The 27,999-nt window shown below is 43.4% G+C and overlaps 1 protein-coding gene across 3 annotated transcripts; it reads left to right on the forward strand.

Moving 5' to 3' along the window:
* The first annotated feature begins 249 nt into the window (after positions 1-249).
* On the forward strand, positions 250-27,828 carry MEX3C (mex-3 RNA binding family member C). Of its 3 annotated transcripts, none has more exons than XM_053933410.1 (3): positions 428-515; positions 23,468-23,526; positions 24,835-27,828. In XM_053933410.1, exons 2-3 carry the CDS (start codon positions 23,490-23,492, stop codon positions 26,058-26,060), a joined length of 1,263 nt encoding a protein of 420 aa, XP_053789385.1. In that variant the 5' UTR covers positions 428-515; positions 23,468-23,489; the 3' UTR covers positions 26,061-27,828. The 3 variants fall into 3 exon arrangements, with proteins under 3 accessions (XP_053789386.1, XP_053789385.1, XP_053789384.1); XM_053933409.1 differs by lacking the exon at positions 428-515 and adding an exon at positions 22,370-22,440; XM_053933411.1 differs by lacking the exon at positions 23,468-23,526 and having other exon boundaries at positions 250-515.
* Positions 27,829-27,999: the final 171 nt, after the last annotated feature.

Below are 27,999 nucleotides of genomic sequence, written 5' to 3' on the forward strand. Positions count from 1 at the left end.
GCTCCAGCAGCACATCTCTGGCCTCGGCTTCCGCGACCACGGCCTGCCCGCCGGAGGCAACGGAGTGATGGAGGTGACCCGGCAGCGGGCGGGCTTGGCGCCGCTGCCCGATTCCCTCGGGGAGCCGAGGCTTGGCGGAGCGGGGGAGATGGCGGCGAGGGGCGAGGGAGATCTGGACCTGGAGGAAGAAGAGGACGAAGAGGACCACCTGGCTGCGCTGCTGCTGCTCTCCACGTCTTCCTCGCCCTCCCAGCCGCTCTCGCTGCTGCCGGCGTTGGGATCCGTCCTGCTCTTGCCCGCTCTCGATGAACAGGAGGTAGCGGCGGGGGCGCACGATCCTGAGGGCATGATGGCGGCAATGCTATCCCACGCTTACGGCGATGGCCTGAGTGGCGGCGGTTCGGTGGGCCTCAGCGGCGAGCAGACGGCGTTGCTCTGCGGAAAGAGGGTCAACACCACCGAGTGCGTGCCCGTGCCCAGCTCTGACCATGTGGCTGAGATCGTGGGCCGCCAGGGTGAGTGGAGGACTGGATAGGGTGTGGGGCGGCCTGAGCCTGCTGTCCTTCCCCCGGGGTTCCTGGCAGGCCTCTCCCCGCACGCCCCTGGGGCATGCCCCTTCGGGGCCAGCTGCAGGAGCCCCTTGCCTCGGTAGTAGCTTTATGACCCCTGGGGACGACCTCTCCCTCCCAGACCCCGGCTTCCCCATGGGGGATAGGATGCTGTGACTAGGCCAGCCCTGCTTGAGAAGGCGAGAGCAAGGACTGGATTAGCTCAAACCTTCAATTTTTGTTCATCTGAGCTGTAAAATGCAGTGGATAGCCTGGCAACGTACAGGTAGGTGTTGGTATAGGCTTTGCTCTTCAGTGACACCTGGCTCATGGTCTTTAGTGAGAAGCTGACTTTCACTGTAAGAACTTAGTATTATGTTTTACAATGATTTTTGAGTGAAGGGCTTTAATTTGCCTTGGAGATCAAGGTATGGACTGACACTGTTCCTACAGCTTTTCACGGTGCTCACCGATTACAAAGACCTGAAGAGTCAATGAGATGGAGAAAGGAGCCATGTTTAGCCCTCCTCTGTGTGAAAGCCCTTATCTTTCTGTTTGGGTTATGGCTTCCTGTTGATTGCTGTTGCTACACTCAGTGGGTCTCTATTATGTCATTAGGATGAGGTCATATCAGTGATATCACCTTCATTCTGTGCCTTTCATATGGTCTTGTGGGAGTGGTGCTTGGAGGAGTTAGATGTTTTGCACCATCTTTCTAGTGGTGAACCAAATTTTAAAAGCCCTTTTTATATATTGGAAGAAGCACCGAGCAGTGTCAAGTGTAGGTGTGGAAACTCAGACAATGAAGTTGCCACTCTCTCTTCCCTTTCTGTGTTATTTTTTATTGTTTTGGGGGTGGTGTGTCTCATTTGCTGATGAGCTCTGATAATGAGCAGTTATGCTGCCCAGTCTCTCTACACCAGTGTGGCTTTGGATTGTTTTTTTTCCTTGAGTGTGGAAGAAATGTTAAGATTGGTCTAAACCAATGTGGTACTAAAGAAAGGCCCACCAAGCACCAATGCTTAGGCAAACTAGTTTTCTCTTTCTACATTTATTTTAGGTTTTTAGCAGTTAAGGGTGGGGTTTTTGCTGTATGTGTCAAAGGAGAATAGAAGGCTGTGCAGTAGAAATTTGCAGGTAGCTTCCTCTGATGCAGACAAGTCTGTTCTGTTCAAGCAGAAAATTTCTTTTCCAAGAAATGGTGTTTCAATGTCTTAAGACTGTTCATGTGTCACTGGGGATGGTGGGCAGAGGAGGGGGGATGGGAGGAAAACAGAACCGAAAACCGTGATTGCTACAGTTCTCTAAAGGAGAAATAAAAACTACTGGGCTTCAAGGACTGATTAGGCTGCCATGTTTATTCTCCAGCAGATCAGGGTTGTTCTTTGTAGTACATTTTTCCGTACTTTGAGTCACTTAAAGACAAGATAATGGGGTTTGCATAGAAATAGGATCATTGTTCCTGAGGGTTCATTTGCTGCTTCTGCTTTTATTTTTCGTCTGGTGTCATGCTGTTTGGCTTGTGATAAAATGTTTTTCCTTGATGAGGAGGGATTTTATAATACAAAGAATTAGGGCTACAAAAGAGGAAGGAGCAGGAGTGGAGGGAAAGCTAAAAAAATTGTTACCAAATATACTTGCATGAAAACTTTGTGCAAAGGAGGCCCTTCAAAATTCTCATTCATGGGAGACATGCTTAAAGACTGCCTCATGTAAGTTGTATTAGTTCCACTAAATATTTGTCAAATGTCTTGAGACATACTAGTCCTTGCATCCCCTTTTATGGTCCAGAACTGTGCTGGCTCATTGCATGGGTTAGAGGCTCTTGCTTTCTCATCCACTTGCTTTGCATGTGCCTGTGCCCTAGCCCACAAAGTGTTGTCAGTTGTAGTGCAGCTTGGTCTGCCTTGAGCAAGGCTGGTCAGAGCTGCATACTTCACAGATCGTTCTGCTCTCTGTAAAAATGAAGATGCATATTCTCTTCCTAGCAGACATCCTAACCAGTTGGTTACATTATCATACTTTCCACTAGACCAGGTTGTGCAAAGTCCCATTCAACCTGGCCTTGAACACTTCCAGGGATGGGGCATCCACAGCTGCTCTGGGCAACCTGTTCCAGTACCTCACCACCCTCACAGAAAAGAATTTCTTCCAAATATCTAATCTAAACCTACTCTCAGTTTGGATCCATTCCCCCTTGTTCTGTCACTACATGCTCTTGTAAATAGTCTCTTTCCATCTTTCTTGTAGGCTTCCTTCAGGTACTGGAAGGCCACAATTAGGTCACCCCAAAGCCTTCTCTTTTCCAGGCTCAACAATCCCAATTCTCTTAGCCTTTCCTCATAGGAAAGGTGCTTCATCCCTGTAATCTTGGTGGCCTCCTCTGGACTCCAACAGGTCAATGTCCTTCCTGTGCTGGGGCCCCCAGAGCTGTATGTAGCACTGCAGGTGGGGTTTCATGAGAGCAGAGGGACAGAATCACCTCTCTTGCCTTGCTGCCCAGGCTGCTTTTGATGCAGCCCAGGATACAATTGGCTTTCTGGGCTGTAAGTGCATGTTGCTGGCTCATGTCCAGCCTCTTATCCACCAGCACCACCAAGTCCTTCTTGGCAGGGCTGCCCTTGATCTCTTCATCCCCCAGCCTAGATTGCCCTGACCCAGGTGCAGAACCTTGCACTTGGTCCTGTTGAACTTCATGAGATTCGCATGGGCCCACTTCTCAAGCTTGTCCAGGTCCTTCTGGACGGCATCCCATCCCTCAGGTGTGTCAACAGCACCACTCAGCTTGGTGTCATTTGCAAATTTGCTGAGGGTGCACTCAATCCATTTGTCTATGTCATTAATGAAGATATTAAATAACACTGGTCCCTGTACAGACCCCTGAGGGACACCACTTTTCACTGATGTCCATCGGGACTCTGAGCTGTTGACTGCTACCTTCTGGATGCAACTGTCCAACCAGTTTCTTATCCATCTAACAATCCACTCATCGAATCCATCTCTCTCCAATTTAGAAGGATATGTGTGTGGGACTGTGTCACAGGCCTTACAGAAGTCCAGATAGATGACATCTGTAGCCCTTCCCTTGTGCACTGATGTAGTCACTCCATCATAGAAGGCCACTAGGTTGGTCAGGCAGGACTTGCCCGTGGTAAAGCCATGCTGGCTGTCCTGAATCACCTCCTTGTCTTCCATGTGCCTTGGCATAGCTTCTAGGAGGATCTGTTCCATGATCTTCCCAGGATTAACTTAAATGAATTCAGATAAGTTTTATGCCAGACTCCTCTGTACTGCAGTACTTTAATATCTAATTATGTAAGGGTGATGAGATTGAAATGCTACTTCTGTTAGATTTCCACAACGATTAAGTTTATATTCTTTCTGTTGCTGTCTGAGGTATAAAAAGAACTTGAAAGTCTGCAGCCTAAAAACATCAGCTCTGAAATACCAGGAATGCTGAGTTTGATCTAGGCTTTGCTTGAGGCCTCATTACTGTGTCTGAGAGCATGTTTTTTGTAAGTCCTAACTGAAAAAGTAATGATAACCAGAATTCCACAGTATTCTTTATCCAAATTTAATTTTTTGCACAGTGGAAGAGAATCTCTAGACACTTTATCAGACCAAAGGAGCTTCTGAGTCCTAAGCAAGCTGTAAACAAGCAAAGACCTCATGGTGCACGCATTTAACATTTTTTTCAATTGTGTGTGAGTTTCAGAAATAAATACAGCACTTAAGGCAGTGAAGTGGTGTTCCCACAGCCCTGCTCTAGGTTGCTGGATTCCAGATTAGAATCATAGAATGGTTTGGGTTGGAAGGGACCTTAAAGATCATCTAGTTCCAACCCTCCCCTGCCATGGGCGGGGTTGCCTTTCACTAGATCAGGTTGCTCAGGGTCCTATCCAACCTGGCCCTGAACACTTGTAGGAATGGGGCATCCACAACTTCTCTGGACAATTTGTTCCAGTGCTTCACCACCGTTTGAGTAAAGAATTTCTTCCTAACATCTCTAAACCTGCCCTCTTTCAGTTTAAAACCCTTGTCCCTTTTCCTGTCACTATCTGCTCATATAAAGAACCATTCTCCCTCCTTTTTATAAACCCCCTTTGGCTACTGGAAGGCTGCAATGAGGTCTCTCTGAAGCCTTCTCCTCTCCATGCTGGACAATCCCATGGCTTTCTTCATAGGAGAGAGGTGCACCAATCCTCTGATCATCTTTGTGGCCACCTCTGGACCCACTCTAACAGGTCCATATCTTTATTGTGCTGAGGACCTCAGACCTGGACATGATACTTCAGGTGGGGTCTCGGAAGGGCAAAGTAGAGGGGGAGAATCACCTCCCTTGACCTGCTCGGCATGTCTTTTGCTGCAGCCTAGGGTCTCGTGTGGGCATTTTTGCTGGTAGCTGTGCACAGATGTGGGATGCCACAGCTATAGAAGGTGTGGAGTGCTTGAAATGTACCTTGTGGTTGATAGTTTAAACTATGTTAGAGGTTGCTGGGTTACTGTGACAGTAGTTCAATGTGTTGCTGCTAGAAGCATTTACATCACTGGAAAAGGATTAAGACTTTAATGAATAAGTTAAGTGCTCCTTAAAAGTTGTGTATTATTTCTAAAACCTGGCAGGTTTTTGTGCCTTTGTTTTATTTTTTTTTATGTTATTTTTATTAATCTTAGGTGTTCTTAGCCTTTTCTTATTCCCCTTGCCCCTCGAGAAATGAAGCTGACAGACACATTTTGGGGTAGTGCAATATATTTCTTTGTAGTCTTTGAGGTAGCAAAATCTCAAAGGTTAACAACTGTTGCTTTTTTGTTCTTTTTCTTTTCTCTCCGACTTCCTTGTTTTCACCCGGTCCGCTTTCCCGGAGCGCTGGCCAGGCGCTTCCGGGAGCCGCCGGAGAGAGAGAGAGGCAACAAACACCTTTGTGGGTTCGTCTGATACGGACAGAGCTGTTTAGAGAGCGCGAGCAAGACCGGGATAAAGAGACTCAAGAGACTGGACACTTGTTGTGCAGTCCAAAGTAGGTTGTATTTGCCCGATCACCGCACGTACAAGTGACCCCGATCTGGGGTCCAGACAAAGGTTTTATAGGGGAAAATAAGAGATAAGGTGAAACCAATAGAACAATGCCCAGTGTGAATACATTATAGGTAAAATCCAATGGGAATAACTCCAGGGGGAAGGATGAATACACGTAAAAATACAGAACAGAAACTCCAGCTTTATGTTTAGGAAACAGAAACTCCCATCTCAAATTCACAAAGCCTTTTTGCTCCGTTTGCGTAGCTGCACACTGCAACATCTCCCTCTTTTTTGTTTAATAAAATGAACGGAGCTTTGGGGGAAGGAGAAACTGCAGCTATCAAACTACAGTGTTGTTTTGTTTTCCATCTTCCCACCATTCTCCTCCCGTGGTGGCAGCAGCAACTACAACAGGTGCGGAGGCTGCAAACTTCGAGGAAGCAATGCTAAAAATGATTCACTTGAGAATCCCAAATAATATCAAAACTAAAAAGATTGCAACTATAAAATAACAAATGTCCTTTAGAAGGGACAACACCCACCCAGAAATATCCCAGCCCTTAAACATGCCCTTGAACCAGTCCTCATTCTCCTGCTTTTCTGGAGCCAAATGAGGAGCAGGAATGTAGAAATTGACATCCTGCTAATCTGAAAGAAAAATGAAACCATACAACAGGGTAAACTAACTATAAAATTCTGCCAGTATAAAGGAAGAACAGGAATTAGGGTTCTCTTCCTCCCTTGCGGCGTTTCCTGTTTGACGCAACGGCGTCATCTGTGGGATCTTCTAAAGCATCGGGGGGGTTACTCTGTGTTGGACTCCCTCCCCGTCCAGGAGTGTAGGATTTGACCCATTTCATAGGAATCCACCTGAGACCGGAGGGTGTGGACACTCACGCATACCCCCGTCCCCAAGTGATGAGCTGGTGTGGACCCTGGATTTCTCCAGAGTCTGGATCCCTAATTATCACTGGAGGTCTCTCGTCAGGCTTAAGCTGTTGATGTTGTTTAAAATGTTGCAGGACTGGCGGCTCAGGACTATCAAAAGAACAATTTAAAAAGTTAATAGTAAAAAGAGCTTTGCAGAGCCTGAGTTGTGGAGAAACAACTTGGATATCTCCCCGCTGGCGAAGGAGGACCTTTTTCAAGGTCTGATGTGTTCTTTCTATCACAGCCTGGCCTGTGGGGGAGTGTGGAATTCCAGTCCGATGATTCACCCCCCATTCCTGTAAAAACTCACCAAACGCCTTTGAAATATAAGCTGGGCCATTATCAGTTTTGATAGTGGTGGGGACCCCCAAGGTCGCGAATGCTTGCATGGGGTGTTTTTTTGCATCTGTGGCCTTTTGTCCTCCGTGGGCCGAGGCAAAAACTGCTCCGGAGAAGGTGTCTACTGAAACATGGACATGTTGAAATCTCCTGAACTCTGGAATGTGAGTAATGTCAGTTTGCCACAATTCACAACTGCCGAGTCCCCTTGGGTTCACTCCCGAACTCAGGGCTGGTAAAGTGGACTCCTGACACTCGGGGCAAGCAGCCACAATTGCCTTGGCTTGGTCACGCCGCAAGTTGAATTGGCGGACCAGACCTGGTGCATTCTGATGGAACAATTGATGGCTTAGTTTGGCCTGTTCTAAAATGTTTGGCTGGCCAGCCAGCTGTACAGGAGCGGCTAAAGCATCTGCCCTGCGGTTGCCTTCTGCGATAAAACCTGGGAGGTCAGTGTGTGATCGCACGTGCATTATGAAAAAAGGCTGCTCTTGGTAGGAAACTAGATGGATCAATTTCGAGAGTAAACTAAATATTGCTGGATTGGAAACTTCCTTGAGCACTGCATGTTCTGCTCTGGACACAACACCTGCTACATATGCTGAATCTGTAACTCTGTTAATTGGTTCTGAAAACCTCTCAAAGGCCCTGACTACAGCGTCCAGCTCAGCAACTTGTGGGGAACCTTCTACAACCTTTACATCAGCTTCCCACTGCTGAGTCTGTGGGTCCTTCCATGTGATCACCGACTTGTGGGACCCTCCTGACGTGTCAGTAAAAATGGTCAATGCCTTCAGTGGTTCACTGCTCTGAATGCTTTTTGGAATCAAATCAAACTGTATTTCAAACAGTCTGTGACCTGGATGGTTAATGGAAATTTGTCTGGTATAGCTGTCTAAGGAAAACTGCAAGTTTTCATTTATCTGGAGCAGGTACGCAAGTGTTTCCTTTGAGAGTCTCCCCGTAGATATTCTAATAGGGAGATCAATGCACATGAAATCACACTCTGCCAACACCCGCAGGTGAGCCCTGGCCCTCATGATCAGCTGGGCCATCAACTCTTGTGGCTTGGTGATACTTTTGGACAACTGATGACCCAGGAACACCCACTCTATGATTAAGAGAGGATCTTTTTGGTCTGTGTCCCACTGGAAAATCAACCCATGGAGGTGTGGCAACTTACCAAGGATGATAAATCGAAAGGGCAGGCCCTCGCGGCATCTGTGGGCCTGTCTGTCTGCCAGGGTGGACTGAATTCTCTCCAAGGCAGCCCTGGCCTCTTGGGTCAGAGCTCTCGGGGAGTCTAACTCTTCTCCCTCTTTCAATAAATTGAAAATGGGGGATAAATGTCCTGTGGTGAGCCCCAACCAGGGTCTGACCCAGTTCAAAGACCCACACAACTGGTGGAGGTCCCGTAGTGTCTTTGGGTTGTCATTTATCATTGGCCTTTGGGGCGTGATGGTCCTGTTGCTAATGTCAAGGCCCAGATATTTCCAAGGCGGCAGGTGTTGCACCTTTTCCTTCTGCAACTCAAATCCAACCTCCGACAAGGCTGTGATAGTGTCCTCCAACGCCTCTGCAAGTACATTGTCACTGTTAGCACAGACAAGGACATCATCCATGTAATGATAAAGAATGCAGTCTTCCCACTTGGCACGCACTGGGGATAGAACTTTGTAAACGTACCACTGGCAAATGGTAGGAGAGCATTTGAGGCCCTGAGGTAGGACTTTCCAGTGGTAGCGTTTCATGGGAGCCTCTCTGTTGATGGAAGGTACAGAGAAGGCGAAGCATGGTGCATCATCTGGGTGCAGGGGAATTTGAAAGAAGCAATCTTTGATGTCTATCACTGCCAATTTCCAGTCTTGGGGGAGCATAGATGGAGAAGGCATCCCTGGTTGAAGAGCTCCCAAATCTTCAATTACGTTATTAATTTTTCTGAGATCGTGGAGGAGTCGCCACTTGTCTGTCCCCGGTTTGTTAATTACAAAAACCGGCGAATTCCAAGGGCTGTTGGTTTCCACTATATGTCCCTTTACTAATTCATCCTTCACAATCTGAGTGAGCGCTCTTAACTTTTCTCTATGCAACGGCCACTGCTCTACCCAAACGGGCGTATCTGTGAGCCACTTGAGTTTTTGGGTAGGGCGCTCTTCAGTGGCCACACCTAAAAACCCTGGGGGGTTGGCAGTTCTAATTTTGCCCCCCATTGAGTCAGAGCATCCCTTCCCCAGAGAGTAAACTTTGAATCTAAAACCAACGGGCGCAGAGATGCTAACTGCCCATTTGGCCCCTCAATTTGGACTGTGTTCCTAGACTGCTGTGCCAGTTGTGGACCTCCCACACCTAAAACTGCGTTGCCCACACTTTCAAGCTCCCATTGTTGAGGCCATTTGTGTGAGGGAATGACTGTTACATCTGCCCCCGTGTCCATCATCCCCTGAAGTTGAATGGAATGCCCCTCGCTCTTAAGGCCACACCACACGAGGGGCTTCTCCTCTCCCAGCGTCTCGGTGTAGAAGACTGACAGGTCTAGATCATCACACAAAAGCTGAGGCACTGGAATTGCCTGGGCAATGATCTGTCCCTGTGACAGGAAGAGAGGGGGGTGGACACAACGTGCCATGAGATAGAAGGTCCTAGGATCGAGTGAAAGGATGGCAGGAGGGATCTCTATCTCTTGTGGGGTGTACTTTGTGTCACCAATGACAAGGTACTTGCAGTTTAGTAGATCATTCCTTCTGCGAGTTTCGCAGTCCTGAATGCGGGGCAACAGTTCTGCTGTTGCTATGATGAAATGCCATTCCTGGTTAGAGAAATGAATGGGTTCAGTGAGTCGCAACCGGTAAGGTTCAATTTTGTCAGTGGTGTAAACCTGGCTGCTGACACTAGGCACAATGCAGTGTACAGCTGCCTTAGCACAAACGCTTTGACCCACCCCATTTGTGTCATCGTGCGGGGTGGATCCGTGCTCCCCAATTTTTTTTTTTTCTGGTTGGAGACTTCTCCCCCTCCCACCCTCCCCCCCTGGGGAGGCGCTTTCCCCCGAAAAGGGCATTGGCTGATGAAATGGCCTTCCTGATTACAGTAAAAACACCTGCGTTTGGGTGGAGGAGGTCTCGATGGTAGAGTTTTTGGGGTTGCCGATGTTGGAGCAACCACCTTCTCCCGAGGCCTTTTCACTAAGTCCTCTGCTATCAGTGTGGCTTTTCTTGTGCACTCCTCGATGAGCTGATCCAGCGTAGGTGGAGGTGACGCTGGAAGAGCCATGATGACTCGCCGACAGGCATCATTGGCATTTGTGGTGACAATTTCAAACGTGAGTTCGTCTCGTGCTTCTTGCCCTTCCACCTTTCTCTCCACCGTGTCTCTCACTCGATCAACAAAATCCATGAATGGCTCTGAAACAGAATGCTTGAGAGCGATATAAGGTATTATAGGTTCTTTTGAGGGCATACTAAGAAATGCCTGTTCTGCTGCGTCTTTTGTATCCTTTTATTCTTTTAAAGGCATGCGGCTGGGAGCCAAGAAAACTAAATTCCATTCCTGGCAGTGTATAGGCTTCCTGTGTGAATTTGAACTAGCTGTTGAATCCACCCATCCTGCATGCACAATGTTGCATTGGTTTAAAAAACTAAAATCAAGTTAGAGAAAGTGCTCTTGAGGAGTGGTAGCAAGAAAGCTGTGTTGCTGAGGAGGTGACCTTGTTTGCATGAGAAAAGCTGGAATCAAATAAGCATGTATCCAGATTTAAAAAGCTTCCACAGGTCTAACTTAGAAGGTTTTGTTTTAATCTCTAAATCATGTGAAGGACTTGTGAAAGTCTTCTGTGGATCACCTGAAAACTGTTTCCCTTATGTATAGTTGGTGATGCTAGGTCTTCCGTGCCTCCTGCACTTTGTACTTGAAATAAGACACATTTAAACACTAAAATCTCTTTTGAATAATGCAAAAAGAGGGGTAGTGTCTAAAGACAAACAGAAAACCTGAAAGATGCTGGAAGGGACAAAATCTGTCCTGTAGAGATGCTGCATCCCTGAGTATATCGACTGTCTTCAGATAGCGATTGCTAGAATATATTTAATACTTTCCAGTGTTTTGACTATCCAAGTAATGTGATTTTTCTGGGTGTTTATATCCTCGATAAAACTGACAATAGTGGGTTTTCTCCCTAAAACATCACTATAGTTGGGAGCTGCTTAACTCTAAAGCAACACTTTTATGCAGATTTAATGATCCTGGACTCTTTTTTGTTCTTTGTTTTTGAATGTGGGCTCTTGAGCAAAATATTACTTTGCTTAATATAATCCTGCAAATTGAAACAAAACCATAATTCTGATAAGTTGGTAGCTGATAACTATCTAACATAGGTGAACAGCCAAATAAAAGCAATAGCTATCACTCAGGTAGTGGAAAAGTGCTAAAGCAACCCTAGAGCTATATATATTATAATAAAATATAGTAATATAATCCTAGACCTTATGTTAGGATATCTATGTACTGTATTTAGCTATGGGAGGATTAATATAAGTCCTTTCAAAAAATACTGAATATCTGGTTTTATCTCTCAATGTGTTGTGATAATAGTATTACTGACAGTACTTACATAGCCTTAATTACCCATAAGGAGTAGTCAGCATAAGCATAGCTAACTAACCTGAATTGCATGTTTGTTGGTTTTTTTGTTTGTTTGTTTTTTTGGTTTTTTTTTAACTGGATTCTTAATATTTCTACTTTCATGGATAAGTTTAATTTGTATGACAGAAGTTGTCATGTATCTCGGTGCCAACTGATTGCCACGGACAACAAAGACCACAGGTTCAACTAACTTAAATGAAAAAGGCAATTACACTTCAGATTATTTTTTTGCATCTTCTATAACACGCCAGTTATTAAATGTTATATTAAATGGCTTGTTCTAAAGATTGAAATAAAACTTGAGGTATTCATTGAAAAGCTATTTTTCTAGGTAGTTAAGTCTTGTCATTTTTAGAACCTGGAACTTCAGGATCTGAAACATGTGAGCATACTGTGGCCTGGCATAGTTTGAAATTACTGCTGAATTTTTAGTGGCCTCTTGCTCTGATACCATGTAACAAATGGGATTTCAGTTATGTTATTTGTCATTTCTGCTATGCAAAGATCCAACTCAAGTTGTGGAGTGTGTTAGAAAGGTGCAACTTTTCCAGCTGGGATTGTAAATCCTTGCTTTTAAATGCTGTTCTTGTCTGGCTTCTTGGGTGGGAAGGACACCAAATACAGTGCACACTCAAGAGACTTGGTGTAGTCTGCCAGAAATTCTGTAGATTTTAATGTGTGAATGCATCATAAGATTATTTTTTTAAATGAAGCTGAAATTAAAAATCTTGGAAGGTAAAATACCAATTTCTAATTGACTGGTCCTTTTGATTTTCTTGTAAAATTGCTGTGTTATAAAAGAGTATGGTTTTCTTTTTTATGTTTATAATGTACACATAGAAAAGAAATCCTGATTGATGTGCTTCTGAACTGCACTGGATTAACCTGTCTGGCATGAGAAAACGGATGAATTCTTTTAAGCTGTTAGTAAAGTCAGCAGATGTTGTGTGTTTCCCTATCTCAGCCTGTTACCCTCTTTTCTAGTACACTGTGGTCTGAATTTCTGGAAAAGAAATTTTGTTCTAAACAAAGTGTTGGATATCTCAAAGATATTAAATTTTGTTTTCATGCAATGCCTTCATCCCATAGAGCCAATTTCTCATTGCAGGCAAAAAATTTAGCAGGGATAAGGTTGCAAACTTCCTGTAACAAAAAATGTTGCTGAGCACTAGTACACTTTTATTTAATCAAAAGAAAATGCCAAAGAGCTCTAAATCAAGCATTTGTTTCCAATTTCAGTTATTCCTTAATGTCTTCATTTTCTCTTTCGTGTATTCTTTTAAGAGCATGAGATTTTGTCAATGTCTGAGATCTGTTTCCTTCACAGGTGTGAGTCAGTAGTTCTGAGGTCTGCATCAGGTTCTCTGTTTCTCTTTTGAACAAAGACACATTATCTGTTACTTTTTACCTTCTAGATCATTTTACCTTTGACAGTATACTATGAAATTTTGTCTATAAAAACACAGGTCTAGCAGCATTTTTGAATCAAGGTTTTGGTGTAGGTGAAGATTTGCATAGTCTTTTGCAACCTTCCTTTATTGACCATCTACCGCATGGCATGAATAGTGTTTCTTTTTAATATCGTCATGCAGGTCAGCTTTCCCAATGCTGTTGCTCATACAAATCTGTTTCATTCACTAGATCAATGTTCCTAATCAAAACAACTTTTTTCCTGTAGTTATTTGTTGGATGTACTCCCTCTCTTATAACTATTGCTTTTCTGCTATTGTACCTTCCTAATTTGGCTCAACAGCTGCTACCTTAGTCCTGGTGCTACAGCAGTGCAAGTAATTAATAATACAAGTTGCTGTCCTCTGGCATTTTTGCTCCATGGAACTTGTTTACAGAGTTGCCATCTGTTTTTGGAATCAGAGTATTCTTCTGCCTGTGAGATTGCTGATTTGATAGTGTCCTGGACTGACATATAGAAGGAAACAGTGTGTAGACTGACTACTTCATTCTGTACTTGACTGATTTATATATATATATAAATCGATAAATTAATAGATGCCTAAGAAATCTTTATTAAAGAGTTTCTACATGGTTCTTGAACCATGGCTTTTTTTTTTTAGAAGACAGAAATATCCATGAGAGCTTTTGAGTAGCCTTCTCTTGGAAAGCTTTCTCAACATCATCAGAGACTCTTAAAGCTGCCCACATTTCTCATCTCTTAGCTTGGCACAAATAGGGTCAAACAAAGTCCTGCTTCCTTTGATCTGGCACAGCCAAGTGGTCGACCTCAGTTCCTTGGCTCTTGGTTAAAGTACTTGAGATCTCCAGATTCCTCTGTCCTGGTACCTAGGCAAAGCCTGTGTGGCTGCAGCACCTGGTGCACTTGAGCTTGAAGTGCTGGTCTGGAAAGTATCTCGTCTAAACACACTTCTACAGCTCCAGCTGGATAATGACAAGTAGGTAAATCACATATCATCTTCACTTTGTATTTTTTTACATGTACTAATGCTAAGTAAGTGGTCAGTTGCTCCTCAGAAATGGGTGTGATGGAATTATAATGGGAGTAGTCTTGGTCCCTATATATAGCATAGAATCATAGAATATCCTGAGTTGAAAGTGACCCACAAAGGTCATCAAAGTCCAACTCCTGGCCCTGCATGGGACAACCGGAAAATTCACACCATGTGCCTGAGAGTATTGTCAAAACACTTCCTGAATTCTGTCAGGCTTGGTGCTGTGACCACTTCCCTGGGGATCCTGTTCCAGTGCCCAGACACCCTGGGTGAAGAACTTTATTTTAATATCCAACCTAAACCTCCCCTGACACAATTTTGGGTCATTCCCTTGGGTCCTGCCACTGGTCACCAGAGTGAAGAGATTTGTGCCTGCCCCTCCACTTCCCTGGAAGTTGTAGACTGTGATGAGGTCTCCCCTCAGTCTCCTCTAGGCTGAACAAGTCAAGTGACCTCAACTGCTCCTTGTATAGCTTCCCCTCCAGATTCTCCACCATCTTTGTTGCCCTCCTTTGGATACTCTCTAATAGCTTTATAGCTTTCTTAAATTGAGGTGCCCAAAACTGTGCACAAAACTTGAGGTGAGTCTGTGGTGGGTTGTCCCTGGCTGGACACCAGGTGTCCACCAAGCCGCTCTATCACTCCCCCTTCCCAGATGGACAGGGGAGAGAAAATAAGATGGAAAACAACTTGTTGGTTGAGATAAGGCAGTTTACTAAGGCAAAAGTGAAAGCTTGTGTGTGCACAAGCAAAGAGGAAGAAAAATTTTTTATTTTCTACTTCCCATCATCAAGTGATATCTGGCCACTTAATGGGAAGCAGGGCTTCAGCATGTGTAGCAGTTGTTCCAGAAGGCAAACATCGTAAGTAAGGAATGCCCCTCTTCCTCCTTATTTTCTTAGCTTTTATATCCCTTATGGAATATCCCTTTGGTTAATTTGGGTCAGCTGGCCTAGTTGTGTCCCCTCCCAGGATCTTGCCCACTCCCAGCCCCTAATGGGGGGAATTTTGAGAGACAGCACTGATGCTGTACCAGAGCTGCTCAGCAGTAGCCAAAACACTGGTGTGTTATCAACACCTTTCTAGCTACCAATGCAAAGTATAGCACTGTGAGGACTGCTTTGGGGAAATGAACTCTGGCTCAGCCAGACCAAATACAGAGCCATCTTGATATGTTCCACGGGCAGGCACAGGGGTTTGGTAACTGCAAGTCCTGGTTTGGGACAGATTTGGGAGGGAACTTCCTGAAAGGGGTCTCCTCTAGAAAGCAAATTCAAGCAGCCCCTCCTCCAACCAGTTCGGGAGGTAAACCTCCTTCAAGAAAAGTGGATAAAACTGTTTATTTAACAAGCAAAGTACTCGCAAACATGAAAAAATGAATAATATTAAACAATGGAATCTCTCGTTGTTCTGAAGAGATGGCAAATTCAGAGAGAGTCCTTCTCGTGGGGTGTAGCTCGGCTTGCTCAGTCTCTTATCAGTCCCTCCTGCGCTGGAAAATGCCGCATCCCGGGTCCCGGTGGGCCACAGGCATGAGCTCGCTGTGCTTTTCTGGGTTTTCGGTCCAGAGCAGGGCTCATCAGTTCCAAGAAAAAGCCTCAGTCTGGGGAACTTCTCTGCCTCAGCTAGCTAAATAACTAAAAGCAAAGGAGAGCTCTCTTCTGCTGTCCGTGCTGCAGACAACACAGTCCATGAGAAAGAATATGGGGGAGCAAATGCAGTTTCTGCAGACAAACTGCACGCTTCTTCTCCCCCCTTTTGCTCTCGGATCTAGTTTTAAAGGCGCAGAACTCAATATCCAGCATAAACAAAACAGATGATTGGGGATACAAGCATCATAAAGTCACCCTAGGACACTGCAGTGTAACTAAGAGCTTGTGATTGCAGGGGCGAGTTCTTGATGGGTCAGGAGGCAAGGAAAAGTATCTTTAGTATAAAATGCTCTGATTTTTTTATTATGTAGTGAAAGGTTCAAGAGTTAAGGGCAGGGAAAGATCACTCACAGATAGCTATCACTGGCAAAACAGACTCAACTTGCGGATATTACTTGAATTTATTGCTAACAAAATCAGAGCAGGATAATGAGAAGTAAAATAAGACCTTAAAAACACCTTCCCCCCACCCCTCCCTCCTTCCTGGGGTCTTACCTCCTCCTCCAGCATTGCAGGGAGACATGGAATGGGGATTACGGTCACTTCATCATGTCACCAAAAATGTCAGGTGTGGCAGTTTCAGTTGAACCAGGCAGAAACACCAATAAAGTGCAGTGGTTTTGGTTAGTCAATCTGAGTTTCCTGGCCAATGCACCAATTAATGTACTGGGTCTAGCGCTGGCCAAATGCCAGTGCACCCACTAGAATTATTTTCTCATTTTCTGCTGCGAGATAAGGATTAGGAGAGCAAAGCAGGCTCAAAACTTTAAAGAGTATAAAGAAAACTTTAATAACAGAGCTAAAAACAAAATAGTAAGAAATCAGAATAAACCTTCAGGTCACTTCTCCTCCCCTCAGCTCTTCTTTCTTTTCCTACTGACAATGTAAAGAGACAAATTTGGTATTTTCAGTCAGTTTACCACTTTTAAAATAATCTTTCTTCAGTTCACTTAGGGAAAGGCATCTCTCCTGCCATGCCATGGAGACTTTTCCACAAGAAACAGTTCTCTCATGGTTTTAATTGTCACGAATAGCAGCCACACGGAAATTTGCAATCGTGAAGTCCCTCCCATGGTTTGGTAATCTTCCCACAACTACCACCATGGGTCATCTCAGCTTATTGGGTTGCAATTTTAAGGATGAGCTGTTCTAGTATAGAAACAAAAGTTCTCTTATTTTATCTCTGGGAACAGAGGTTTTCTTCTCCCATCCCTGGGGCCAGGTTTCTCATTTCTCTCATCTCTCTCTGTTCAAGCTTCTCATTAGATCATAGCTACTTCAACATCTGCTTGCTTTAACACTGATGCTTCTGCTCACGACTATGGCTAGAATGCTACATCCCCCCAATGTATTCCATGAGTTACAGGGGGGAAAAAAGAGTCTGATGTATCAATTATATCTTCACCATAGCCTTACAAGAGAATTTCAGCCCAAAACTAAGGCATCTCCTCATTCTTCTCCCATCTGGGATTTGACTCCTTCACTGACCTTGGTGTCTCCATGTTGTTTTCTTTATGTGTCTTCACCCTTTCCTTTTTCTCTCACTCGAGAGAGGATTGATGTCTGCAAATTTCATCTGTGCACTAAAAGAGTTAATATCTCGCCCAGGCCTGCGGATGGTCATGTGATCTCTGCGGGGCGGCGGCCGCTCTGGTTTCGTGGCTGTTTTTCAGCCCCTGCCTCAGCTGCGGGGCTGCTTTCTGCGTGGCCAGCTCAGCCTGCAGCACGGCTGAGATTCTGCCGCCGCCGAGTTCCAACCACAGCCGGCAGGCCAGGCCACCTCTGCTCGGCTTCAGGTGGAGCCGAGCCGAGCCCCGCTTTGGCTGTAAGCTGCCGAGCCATCCTGCTGGTACCGCGGAAAATCATGCGGCTGAGAACAGAGGTGGCCCTGCAGCCCTGCGAAGAAAACGCCCCTGAAACTTATCAGGGTTAGTTTAGCAAAACTTACAAGTTTCAGTGATCTAATAATCACACTCTAACAATAAGAGTCTGTGAAAAGAAAGTTAGCTATGTGCTGGCCAGAGTGGAAAACTACACTGCTTAACTTCTTATGATTAATTAAAACTATTTAAAAGTTAATTAAAGCCATTAATTAGAAAAAATCATTAGGAAAGTTATATAATTTCCAACAAGCACATGTTGTTCCTGCTGCTGCTCAGGGAGAAGAGTCCTTCCCCTGTTCCAGCATGGGATCCCTTCCATGGGAGACAGTCCTTCGTGAACTTCTCTAATGTAAGTCCATCCCACAAGCAACAGTTCTCAATGAACTGTTCCAATGTGGCCCCCTTTTCATGGGGTGCAGTCCTTCAAGCACAACCTGCTCCAGTGTTGGTCCCCTACAGGGTCACAAATCCTACCAGGAAACCTGCTCTAGTGTGGGCTCCTCTCTCCACAGGTCCCTGCCAGAATCCTGTTCTAGTGTGGGCTTCCAGCCCACAGGTCACAGCCTTTTTTTTGAGCATCTACCTGCTTCCATGTGGGTCCATCTTGGAGGGGCTAGCATTGGTTCTGTCTGACATAGGGGAAGTTTCTGGCAGCTTTTTACAGAAGCCATCCCTGCAGCCCCCTGGCTACCAAAACCTGGCCATGCAAACTCAGTACAATGTAGATCAGCATCTTTTGCAAGTATAGAGAAATTACTATCTTCATCTTCCTTAAATCAACTCATTATATTCAACAGCCAGTTAAAAAAAATTAAATTGTCAAGAGTTAAATTTTTCTAGTCCATTAATTAAAACAAGGTGTGAGATGGACTTAATTGATCTTAGTTGAAAGGTGATAGTAACTAGTCAGTCTATCAACTGACTAGACAACAGGTAGTATTTAAAATGGCTTTAATAACCCAGTGAAATGCCACAAATATTCTGGTTTTAATTTTCTTGTGTAGCTAGCCTGCTTAAGGAGGTTTAGCCATTAAACAATTTAGAATAGGTTTTCATTTTCTCTCCCAATGCAGGTTCATCTCTGCTTAATAAACGGGGCATTTATCTTTTTTGTACTGTATAATCACAAACTGTAGAAATACTTTTAGTCATTTCACAACTGAGAGGAAGTGTTCTGTTTAAATAAAATAATGCAGCTTGGGAATGAACAGCTCTTCTGAAATATGTCAAGCAGTCATTTTTAATGAAGTAGATTAATTTTTCCTTCTTTGTTAATCAGGTGTGCAGTGTTATGCTTTGCAGACCAGCAGCTGTTGGCCTTGTAGTACTACCATCCAGTGTTTCAGTCAGGTAACAAAGGATTTGCACATAGTCGCAGGGGTTCTTGCTTTCTGATTAAAAATTTGTGGCAACCTAGCAATGAAATAAGAGCTGTGCCAGCTTAACAGACTCTGCTTTTAAAGCTGTGTCCATATACAGCTGTTGCAGGCTCATAGAAAACAAATCCCTGCATGTTCCCGTCAGCACACTTGGCAATGCTATGCCATCCCCTGCTGGTCTGGAGGGACTTCCCAGACCTTGCCCTTGCTTTCTAGGCAAGAAATTAGCTATGGCTCTGCTAGCAGCTCGTTGTTTGGGGTTGATGTGAGTAATTATTCTGTTGCTGCCTTGTTACTTGGTGTCAGCTTATTATGGTGGTCAGAGCACTAAAGGTGGTATTCAGAATGGAGGCTGTAATACAATATTGTCTTTCATCAGATAACTGCAAAGATACTGAAAAATAAATTCCTGCAACCTATGGGTTTCTCTTTAGTGCTGATGGGCTGTGAGATCTGTGGTTGCTCTGGAGATAAGTTGAAGGATGCCAGACTTGGTCTGGGCTGCTCGTCAGCCCTCCCTCCTGTTTAAGAGATGAGTTGGTGCTAATACAACTTCACCCTGCTTGCTGCTCTTCCAGCCTAGGCTGTACTGGTGGCTTCACACGGGATTTGTGTGTTTGAAGAGCTGCAGGAAGTTCTCAGTTTTGATCCCCTTAGCTAGTTACTTCTCAGGAGCAGGGAAGGAAAACAAACTGATGTTGTCATTTGATTGTGGTTCACAGGGGCTGCTCACTGAATTTTTACCCACCATGACTTCCAGGCTTCTACTTGGATAAATTTCTTTCAGCTTTTTTTTCCTAAATCCCTCTGTAACTGGGGAGGCAAAATTAAACAGACATGATGGTAAGAAGGTTTAAGTTTCTGTGTGTGCCTGAACCCCAGTTTTGCAGCACTTGGCAAGAGGAATGTGGGTATAAGGTGTGTGTCCCTGCTGTGACAGGTTGCATTTTGCTACTGTTGATAATTGGAAGGATTAAGGACTTCTGTCCCGTGGTGAGAGAAGGGATACCACACAACAAAGGGAACCTCATCTATAAATTGATCCTTTTCCCATTCCCACTGTGTGACATGGAGGTGAATTCAGCAGAAGAAGGAAACTGGGGAAAGGTTACATTTCTCCATGGCTGTGCAGAACAGGAGTCTGGAATGCTTTTTTTGGGGTGGTTCTTGGCTCATGGCAGCAGCTCAGCTGGTGTGGTGTGAAGAAGGTGTGCACAGGGTTCCCACTGCAGTTACTTGGCTCTGCTGGCTTAACTGGGGAGTTTCCTTCATGGATTGAATGGCCTGAGACTGGGTTTGATGTCTCTCATCCTGTTAGTGATGCTGAAAGGTAAAAGGGGGAGTGAGGGCTGAACTGGTTGTTGCTGTGTGATGGGTGAGGACTTCAGGTGCTGTGGCTGCTAAACTTAACTCTCATTTCAAGGGGGAAAAAATATTCTGTCTTCTTATCATCTCTTTTTAATTAGGAAGTATTTGATAATTTCAAATTGGCAGTGTATGAGGTAAACTATTCCTTTAGAGCCACCCTTAAGTTTCTTGAGGAGTATAATGTTCATTGTGTGGTTAAAATGTACAGTCAAATAATCCTCTTAGGGGGAAAAAAATGGGGAGAAGGCTTGAGAAGAATGATACAAATCAGCCAGCACAGGGTGAACACTGCCTACAGAACTTGGCTCAGGCTTGGCTCCTTGTCAGGTGCCTGGGCAAGCAAGCACTAAATCTTTGCCTAAATGAAAGCAAACCAAAAGGTTTTTGTTTTAACTGTGTCTGTATGTACTTATGGCTGAATGTGCTGCTTAGGAATGCTTATACTGTTGAACCAAGGATGGTAACTGGTACTGAATAGACTTCTGTTATCACACCAAACTAAAATCACTTGAAAAGGTTTGATTAAATGAAATTTCTGGTCTAGAAGTCCCCTTTTCAGGCTTTTTTTTTCTATGTACTTTAAAATCTTGGATACAAAAATCTTATTACAAAAGTGTGGGTGATATATTTTTTCTTCCCCTTTGTCTTTCCCAGTCTCCTGAGCTTAGATACAGAAACTTCTTGATTTATCCTTTGGCCCTGTGATTTCATAGCTGGCAGAACTTGTCGTTGTGGCTGCAGAATTGTTGGAAAGGGGATGGGATCAGCTGTGCTTTACAGCATTGCCTCAGTAGTGACTAATGGAAGAGGGTGGGAAACCAGAGCAGCTGAGTAAAAGCAAATAGAAAGGTCATTCAACTGGAGTGGTATAATGGGCTACTGACCTTGTATTTTGACATGAGTGTCTTTTGTGGGGATTTCCAGCACTCCTTGTAGACAAAATCTGATGGGTATTGACTGACTCATTCAAAAATATTGGGTTTTGTATGTGGTGACTTTCTTCAGTTCTTCCTAACTTTTCTGATAAAGATTGAGAGTTGATCTTGATGGTTTGGGGAGTCAGCTTTCCACTGAAGCTAACTTTCTGATGTTTAAAAGTCTTGTTCTGTTGCTACAGGGCTTTGAGGCAGTGTTTGGCCTCTGCTTTCTAGGTATGTGACTCATACCTTAAAAGCATCTTGGTCTGTGCTGTTTTGCAGCCTGAGAAAGAAAGACAAGAAGGCTTTTCTTTATACTGGAGTGGTTTGGAAATGTGACACTGGCAAAGTAATCTCTGGGAATTTGCAGGGAATGGAGTTGAAGGTGCATAACTCTAACTTAATTTGAATTTCTAAAATATCAGGAAAATCTTGTTTAAAATGTAAGCTGTAAGACTTGGTAAAGCTGTTTGAAATCTGGAATTAAGTGGGCTCTGAACTGTGATATATAATATAGAATTATATTGCTATTTAGATGTCTATGTCTAAATGCCTCTAGTATTCTTTAAATGTTGCCTCTAATTTTTCAGGAAATAAGGATATATATACTTGGGTGGAATGGAGTAAATGAAAGTAATCTGTGTATATTGGAGACTAATTGATACACAGCAGGAGACTGACTTTGGGTTTAGGTGTTCCAGTAAAAAGAGTGTGAAAACTTCAGTGGCACCATTTTACAGATCCTTTGGGTTTAATGTTTGAGCCCACTATATTTTCTGAGTAACTGGAAAGGAATTGTTATAGATAAGTAAATGGTTGGCTCTCACAATTAAGGGGTAAACATTATATGTATGTTAAAAGAAGTTTTATAAATGTATAGTTATGTTACTGCACTGTGCTCCCCCCAGTATGTGTTATCATGGAATGGTCTTGGTAATCTGGGGATTTGGGAAGGTTGGCTTGTTACTATGGCAGCACCTGACCTCCAATCAGAATGTAAGAAAGTTACTTCTACCACTGGACAACAAGGAAGGAGTTGACTGACAAGGCTCTAGGAGGGGCTAGAGATATAAAAGGCGAAGCATCCATTTTGAAGATAAGCCAGCCATGTGGTAGGCAGCCACGAGGGAGGTTCCCACGCCTGTTCTTCCTTATTTAGTCCTTTTGCTGTATTATTGTTAAGGTTTATTAAACCTTTAAATTTTTTTAAGTGAGCAGTTGTTTCTCACAGAATGGAAATGGAGTGGGCAAGCAGATTTACTACAGGGAGAAATGCAAACAAAGAGATGGAAGGAGTAAAGGTAAGTTGCCAGTGAGATGCTGCTCTCTGGTACATGTAGGGAAATGGCATGGCTTCAAAGGATGTGTGCTTTGCCACCTCTGTAAGGCATCTCATGTCTGTTTTCCCTTTTTTTTTTATCTAGTAGAGCACTAATGCCTTCTCAGTGGGCTGTAGTGGGAGGTTGAGGCTTATGGGTTTATTCTCTCCTACTGACACTTGCTGATCGACATGTTTGGCTCTCTGGTCTGTATCCCCTCCTTTGCACAGGTATGTCTGTGCCTCACACCCTCTCTTCCGGGAGTCCTCCTGTGCTCCTCCGTGTGCTTTCTGGGGGAGGTAGGGCCTCTCAGAGCCCTCACTAGCGATTGAAGATTAATGAACTTTCTTTCCAGCTGTGTCACGAAAACAAAGGGCTGTTGTGTTCAGCCTTTGTCCTTGCTATGTGCAGGAGCCCTTCAAGAAGCAGCTCTTCCTCCCCTCTATTCCAACCAGCATCTGCATGTTTGCTACTTTGTTTTTATTAGTAGATAGTACTGAATAAAGTGCATATTTGTGTGGTTTTCTAACTGTACAATTTATTGTTTGTGATACCTTGGGTGCAAAGAACTAACAAAACACTATTTTGAGTACCCAAACGGTTATGAGATGCTTAAAGTAAATAAGGAAAAGGTGAATAAATTGCTGCAAGTGAAATGATGCTTAAAACACTTGATCTGAAAATGTTACTTATATTTTTTTCAAGATGAAGTTCACTATAAAATAACATTTACTGTGACATGCTTTTGAATTTGTTTACGTTAGGATAAATTCAGTTAAGACTGAATCCAGTAGACTGTCTTGCATGTCATGGACCTGCTTGTGTCTCTTCATTTTGCAATGCCTGCTTTTCTGGTCCTGTCATGGGTAAAAGGGGCTTCTGTATGTATTTCAAAATGCCTTGAGCATCTAGGGAAAGAGCCTGTTGTTACTGTGTCATAGCAAACTTTATAATTCAGTCCCCAAAAATCAAAGACAAATATTTCATTAACTTTTTGCTTTTATTTCAGACTATATTTACTCAGTTAATGAATGAGAGAACTTCCACGTGGGCACATACTATTACATAGTAAGCCTTATTTACATGCAACAAACTGCTTGAACTCGTACTTGACAGTTCAAGGAGTGGCTCCCTCATCCCCCAGGGAAGAGTAAAGTTTTAAATAACACTTACTGATAAAAGGAAGCAAATTAAGAGTTCTCAGTTAATCAATTTTATCTATACCCTACACAAGTTGCAATACAGACACTTCTCTCACTTGTTTAATTTGCTTTTAGGTCATGCTTGTTGGTGGAAGGCTAATCTATTAGCAAACTTGTGTGTGAAACTTTACTCCTTTTGCAAGATCTTAGAAATAACTGAATGTCCCAGTTTCAGGAAAATTTGGGAGAAAACCTCCAGAAGGAGCCCCCAGAAAGCAAACTCCCATGGCCCCTCCCCCCCACCTGGTTCAGGAAGAATTTCCTCAGAGAGTAGTGGAAAAAAACTGTTTATTTAACAGGCAAAGCACTCCCCAGCACAAAAAAAAATGAACAACACCAGATGACAAAAATTCTTTCACTGCTCTGAAGAGATGACAAATTCCGAAAGTCTCTCCTGGGAGTGGTCACCCAGTTATTGGTCTCCAGCGCTGGGGATGGCTGCTGCAGGTCACAAAATGCAGGCTCTTGGTGTTTCTCGGTGTTTCCCAGGTCCCAGTCTGGAGCAGGTTCGAATGGTATTCAGGAAAGGGAAAGAAAATAGTCCAGGGAAAAAAATTGGACTGCCTAGCTAAACTAACTAATAAGCAAAAGCAAGAGCAAAAGCAAAAAGCAGGAGCGAGTGCAAAGCGAAAGCAAGCAAGCAAGCCCTAGCCTCTCCTAGACACAGACCATGGGGGGAGTTGAGCCAGCTGATAACAAGACAAAACAAATTTTCACTTTTCTGAGCCAGTCCTGAAGGCACAGAACATAATATCAAACATAGACAGAACACACAATTGGGGATACAAGCACCATAACGTCACCCTAGGACACCGGAGTATACCAAAACAGTGGAAAAAATTTAAACCTACCTGTATGTATGGGATAATCACAAAGGTGGTTGACGGAGGAAAAAGTCATTAATGTTTATTCACTATCTAATAGCAATTGAGGATTTGCTGGGCTAAACCAGCCCAAGAAACATTGCTAAAATAGTTTGTGGCTATAAGTATCAGAGGCATGTTTGGAAATAATAGGTTTGTTACTGGTTTTGCTGATGTGGCTTGCAGAGATGCAAACAGCTGCTTCTGGTTTCATCCTGGTTTCTTGAAACTCTCAAACAGCTTAGATGGCTTTCTTGTGGCTTTCTAAACTTGGATGTCTTGCTAAACTTGTATATGTTTCCTTTAAACAGGTTGCAAAATAAAAGCACTAAGGGCCAAGACAAATACTTACATTAAGACCCCTGTTCGTGGAGAAGAACCCGTCTTTGTTGTCACTGGGCGAAAGGAGGATGTAGCCATGGCTAAAATGGAAATTCTCTCAGCTGCTGAACACTTCTCCATGATCAGAGCATCACGCAACAAGAGTGGTCCTGCCCTGGGAGGCCTGCCATGTACCCCTAACCTGCCAGGTCAGATGACAGTCCAAGTCAGGGTGCCTTACCGTGTAGTTGGGCTGGTGGTTGGACCAAAAGGAGCTACAATCAAAAGAATTCAGCAGCAGACCCATACCTACATAGTCACCCCCAGCAGGGACAAGGAGCCAGTCTTCGAAGTCACAGGAATGCCTGAAAATGTCAATTGTGCACGTGAGGAGATAGAGATGCATATAGCCATGCGTACTGGGAACTACATCAAGCTGAATAAAGAGAATGATTTCCACTACAATAGTACAGATGTGAGTTTTGAAGGAGGCACTCTCAGGTCTGCATGGCTTGCTTCTAATCCTGTCCCTCTTAGTTGCACCAGAATGATTTCTAATTATAGGAATGACAGCTCCAGCTCCTTGGGAAGTAGTTCCACAGATTCCTGTTTTGGAAGCAATAGATTGGCTGACTTCAGCCCAACAAGTCCGTTCAGCACAAGCAACTTTTGGTTTGGAGAAACGTTGCCTTCAGTGGGCACGGAAGACCTCGCAGTTGACTCTCCTGTGTATGACTCCTTATCAATGCCTTCCCAAACCATTTGGACTCCTTTTGAACCTGTAAACCCTCTCCCTGGCTTTGGTAGTGACCCTGCTATTAATACCAAGCCTCAATGCCGAGGGAGACAGCCATCTACTCCTTGCCTGTCACCCACATTTCCAGAAAGCCTGGATCACTCACTAGCTGGGAGAGCGAATAGTGACCCACCTAGCACTGGCCACCAAGTAAGCCTTCCCATCTACATCCCTGCATTCTCCAATGGCACCAACAGCTATTCATCTTCCAATGGTGGCTCCACGTCCAGCTCGCCCCCTGAGTCGAGACAGAAGCTTGACTGCGTGATGTGCTTCGAGAACCAAGTTGTTGCAGCCCTGGTCCCCTGTGGTCACAATCTCTTCTGCCTGGAGTGTGCCAACAAAATCTGTGAAAAGGAAGTCCCATCGTGTCCTGTTTGCCAGACAGCTGTTACTCAAGCAATTCAAATTCACTCTTAAATAGAGATATTATAGGGATATTATTATATGTGGACTTTTAAAGACTTAAAGGCATGGATGTAATGGTACCCTCTAGTAAACTTTCTAATGAATTCTGATTATTGGACTTCCTTGGGATTAGGCTGAAGTTATTAATAAATTTTTACTTTCTCAAAAGGCTGCTATGGTAACACTAAACTTAAGTGATCTCTGTCTGGTTCAGTTTAAGCAGATGGCATGTTTAGCAGAGATACATCTGGTATAATGTTATGGCACAGTAAGGGCAAGTTTTCATAAATTACACAACTAAAAAAAACCCTCAAATTTTCCAGGCTTTTCTAAAGGATCTCTGATAATTGTTTGGCTTCTGTGAGTTGGCAGCAATGAACCTTGTTGCCTAAATGCAAAAGTACTTGTCTGCTATGGAGGGTGTGTGGTATTATCAATATATCAAACAACACTTCCAATGCTATCTTCTACCAGTTTTGAGGAAATATTTTTTGCTTTATGTGGCAACTTATGCCTAATTCTTCAGCATTGCAAATATCTTTTAAAACATAGTTTGATTTATTGAAAAGGATTGTGTTATTTGGCAGGTTCAGATAATAAATAACAGGTGGGAAGAAAGAAGCTGCCAGATGCACCTCCATTTTGTCCTTGATAAGGGCAGTATGTCCAGAGGATCAGGAATGTCTCAATTTGTGAATTACTACCCACTGTTTTTGTTAGTGTAATGTGGAAAAAGTCTGGCTGGCTTCATCCAGTTACAGTAAGGGCTTTGGGATGCACATACTTTGAGTGATGATGCTGACATTCTGTTCATTAGTCTGATCAAGCTGTTCTTTACCTTTTTAGAGAGTATATAGTTCAAAATGTGAACCATTTTTATGTTAAATTCATGTCTTACACATAAATTTATATTTTTAGTAAGAAAAAGGAAAAAGGAGGAGTTGTGTAAATGCCCTTGTATTATTCATGGCAGCAGCTGTGACAGTGGCCCTGTAATCAGTTTACTTCATTTCAAAACTGTCTTTCCAAAAAAAAAAAAAAAAGTCTCTTGAATGAGCTTCTTACATTTCAACCTGTGGATGTTTCTAGCCTTTTCATCCTCAGTACATTCCCAAATCTGTGCTGACATATATTAAAACAGCAAAAACACAAAAAGTAGAGTTCTGATCTATTTTTTTTCTCTTTTTTAAAGCAGTAATTTCCCAAGACAATCTTTTTCTCAGTGTAATAAAAAAAAAAGAAATTGTGTATTAAACTAGTAAATATGCAGAAAATTTTATTTTTATTTCCACTTGAAGAGTTACATTTTGTATAAAAGTTTACAACTAGGAGTTGCCTTGAAGGCATATTATGTACTGCATAATGTTAATACTATCATTGCTTGTAGGATAGTTACATGTCAGTATTAAAATCTGATCTCTAGCTACAGTCTTGTAGATGTGAACAAATGATCACTGAGCGTGTATTTTGTTTTATTGCATTGTACACTGCAACTAATAAGCCAAGGAATCAACAGACATAAGGTACGTGTACCACTTCTATAAACCACAAACTAAGAATAAACTGATAAACTATTGATCTAGCTTAGTATTTGCTAATTTTACTACATTCTTTGTTATGTATATGTAGGGAGGTCATAGGGATTATAAATTCAATTTTGGTAAAGTTTGAAAATGATATATTTTATGATAATGGGCCTTTAAATTATGATGGCCAAAGCACTGATATTATATATTTGTTGTAAAGAGAATTATAAGAGTTTTATTTTTCTGATATTAAAAGTTACTTAATAAAGACTTGTTTCCATTAACTTGAATGTTTTGCTCTCTTCATGGTTGTCACTTGGAGCAGCTTAGGCAGGCTGGGGCTGGCTGATGTCCCCCACCCAACCAGGGGCATTCCTGGTGCTTAGTATTTCATGTGCAGGGCTCAGGCTGGTGGGATCCCATTC

Source organism: Vidua chalybeata (assembly GCF_026979565.1).
Source record: "Vidua chalybeata isolate OUT-0048 chromosome W unlocalized genomic scaffold, bVidCha1 merged haplotype SUPER_W_unloc_4, whole genome shotgun sequence".
NCBI lineage: Eukaryota > Metazoa > Chordata > Aves > Passeriformes > Viduidae > Vidua > Vidua chalybeata.

Bases quoted from the DNA above. Each gene is read 5' to 3' on its own strand.
- MEX3C (XM_053933411.1), top strand. From the start codon at position 347: ATGATGGCGGCAATGCTATCCCACGCTTACGGCGATGGCCTGAGTGGC. The intron at 516-24,834 runs GTGAGTGGAGGA...TCCTTTAAACAG, and splicing joins TGAGATCGTGGGCCGCCAGG to GTTGCAAAATAAAAGCACTA.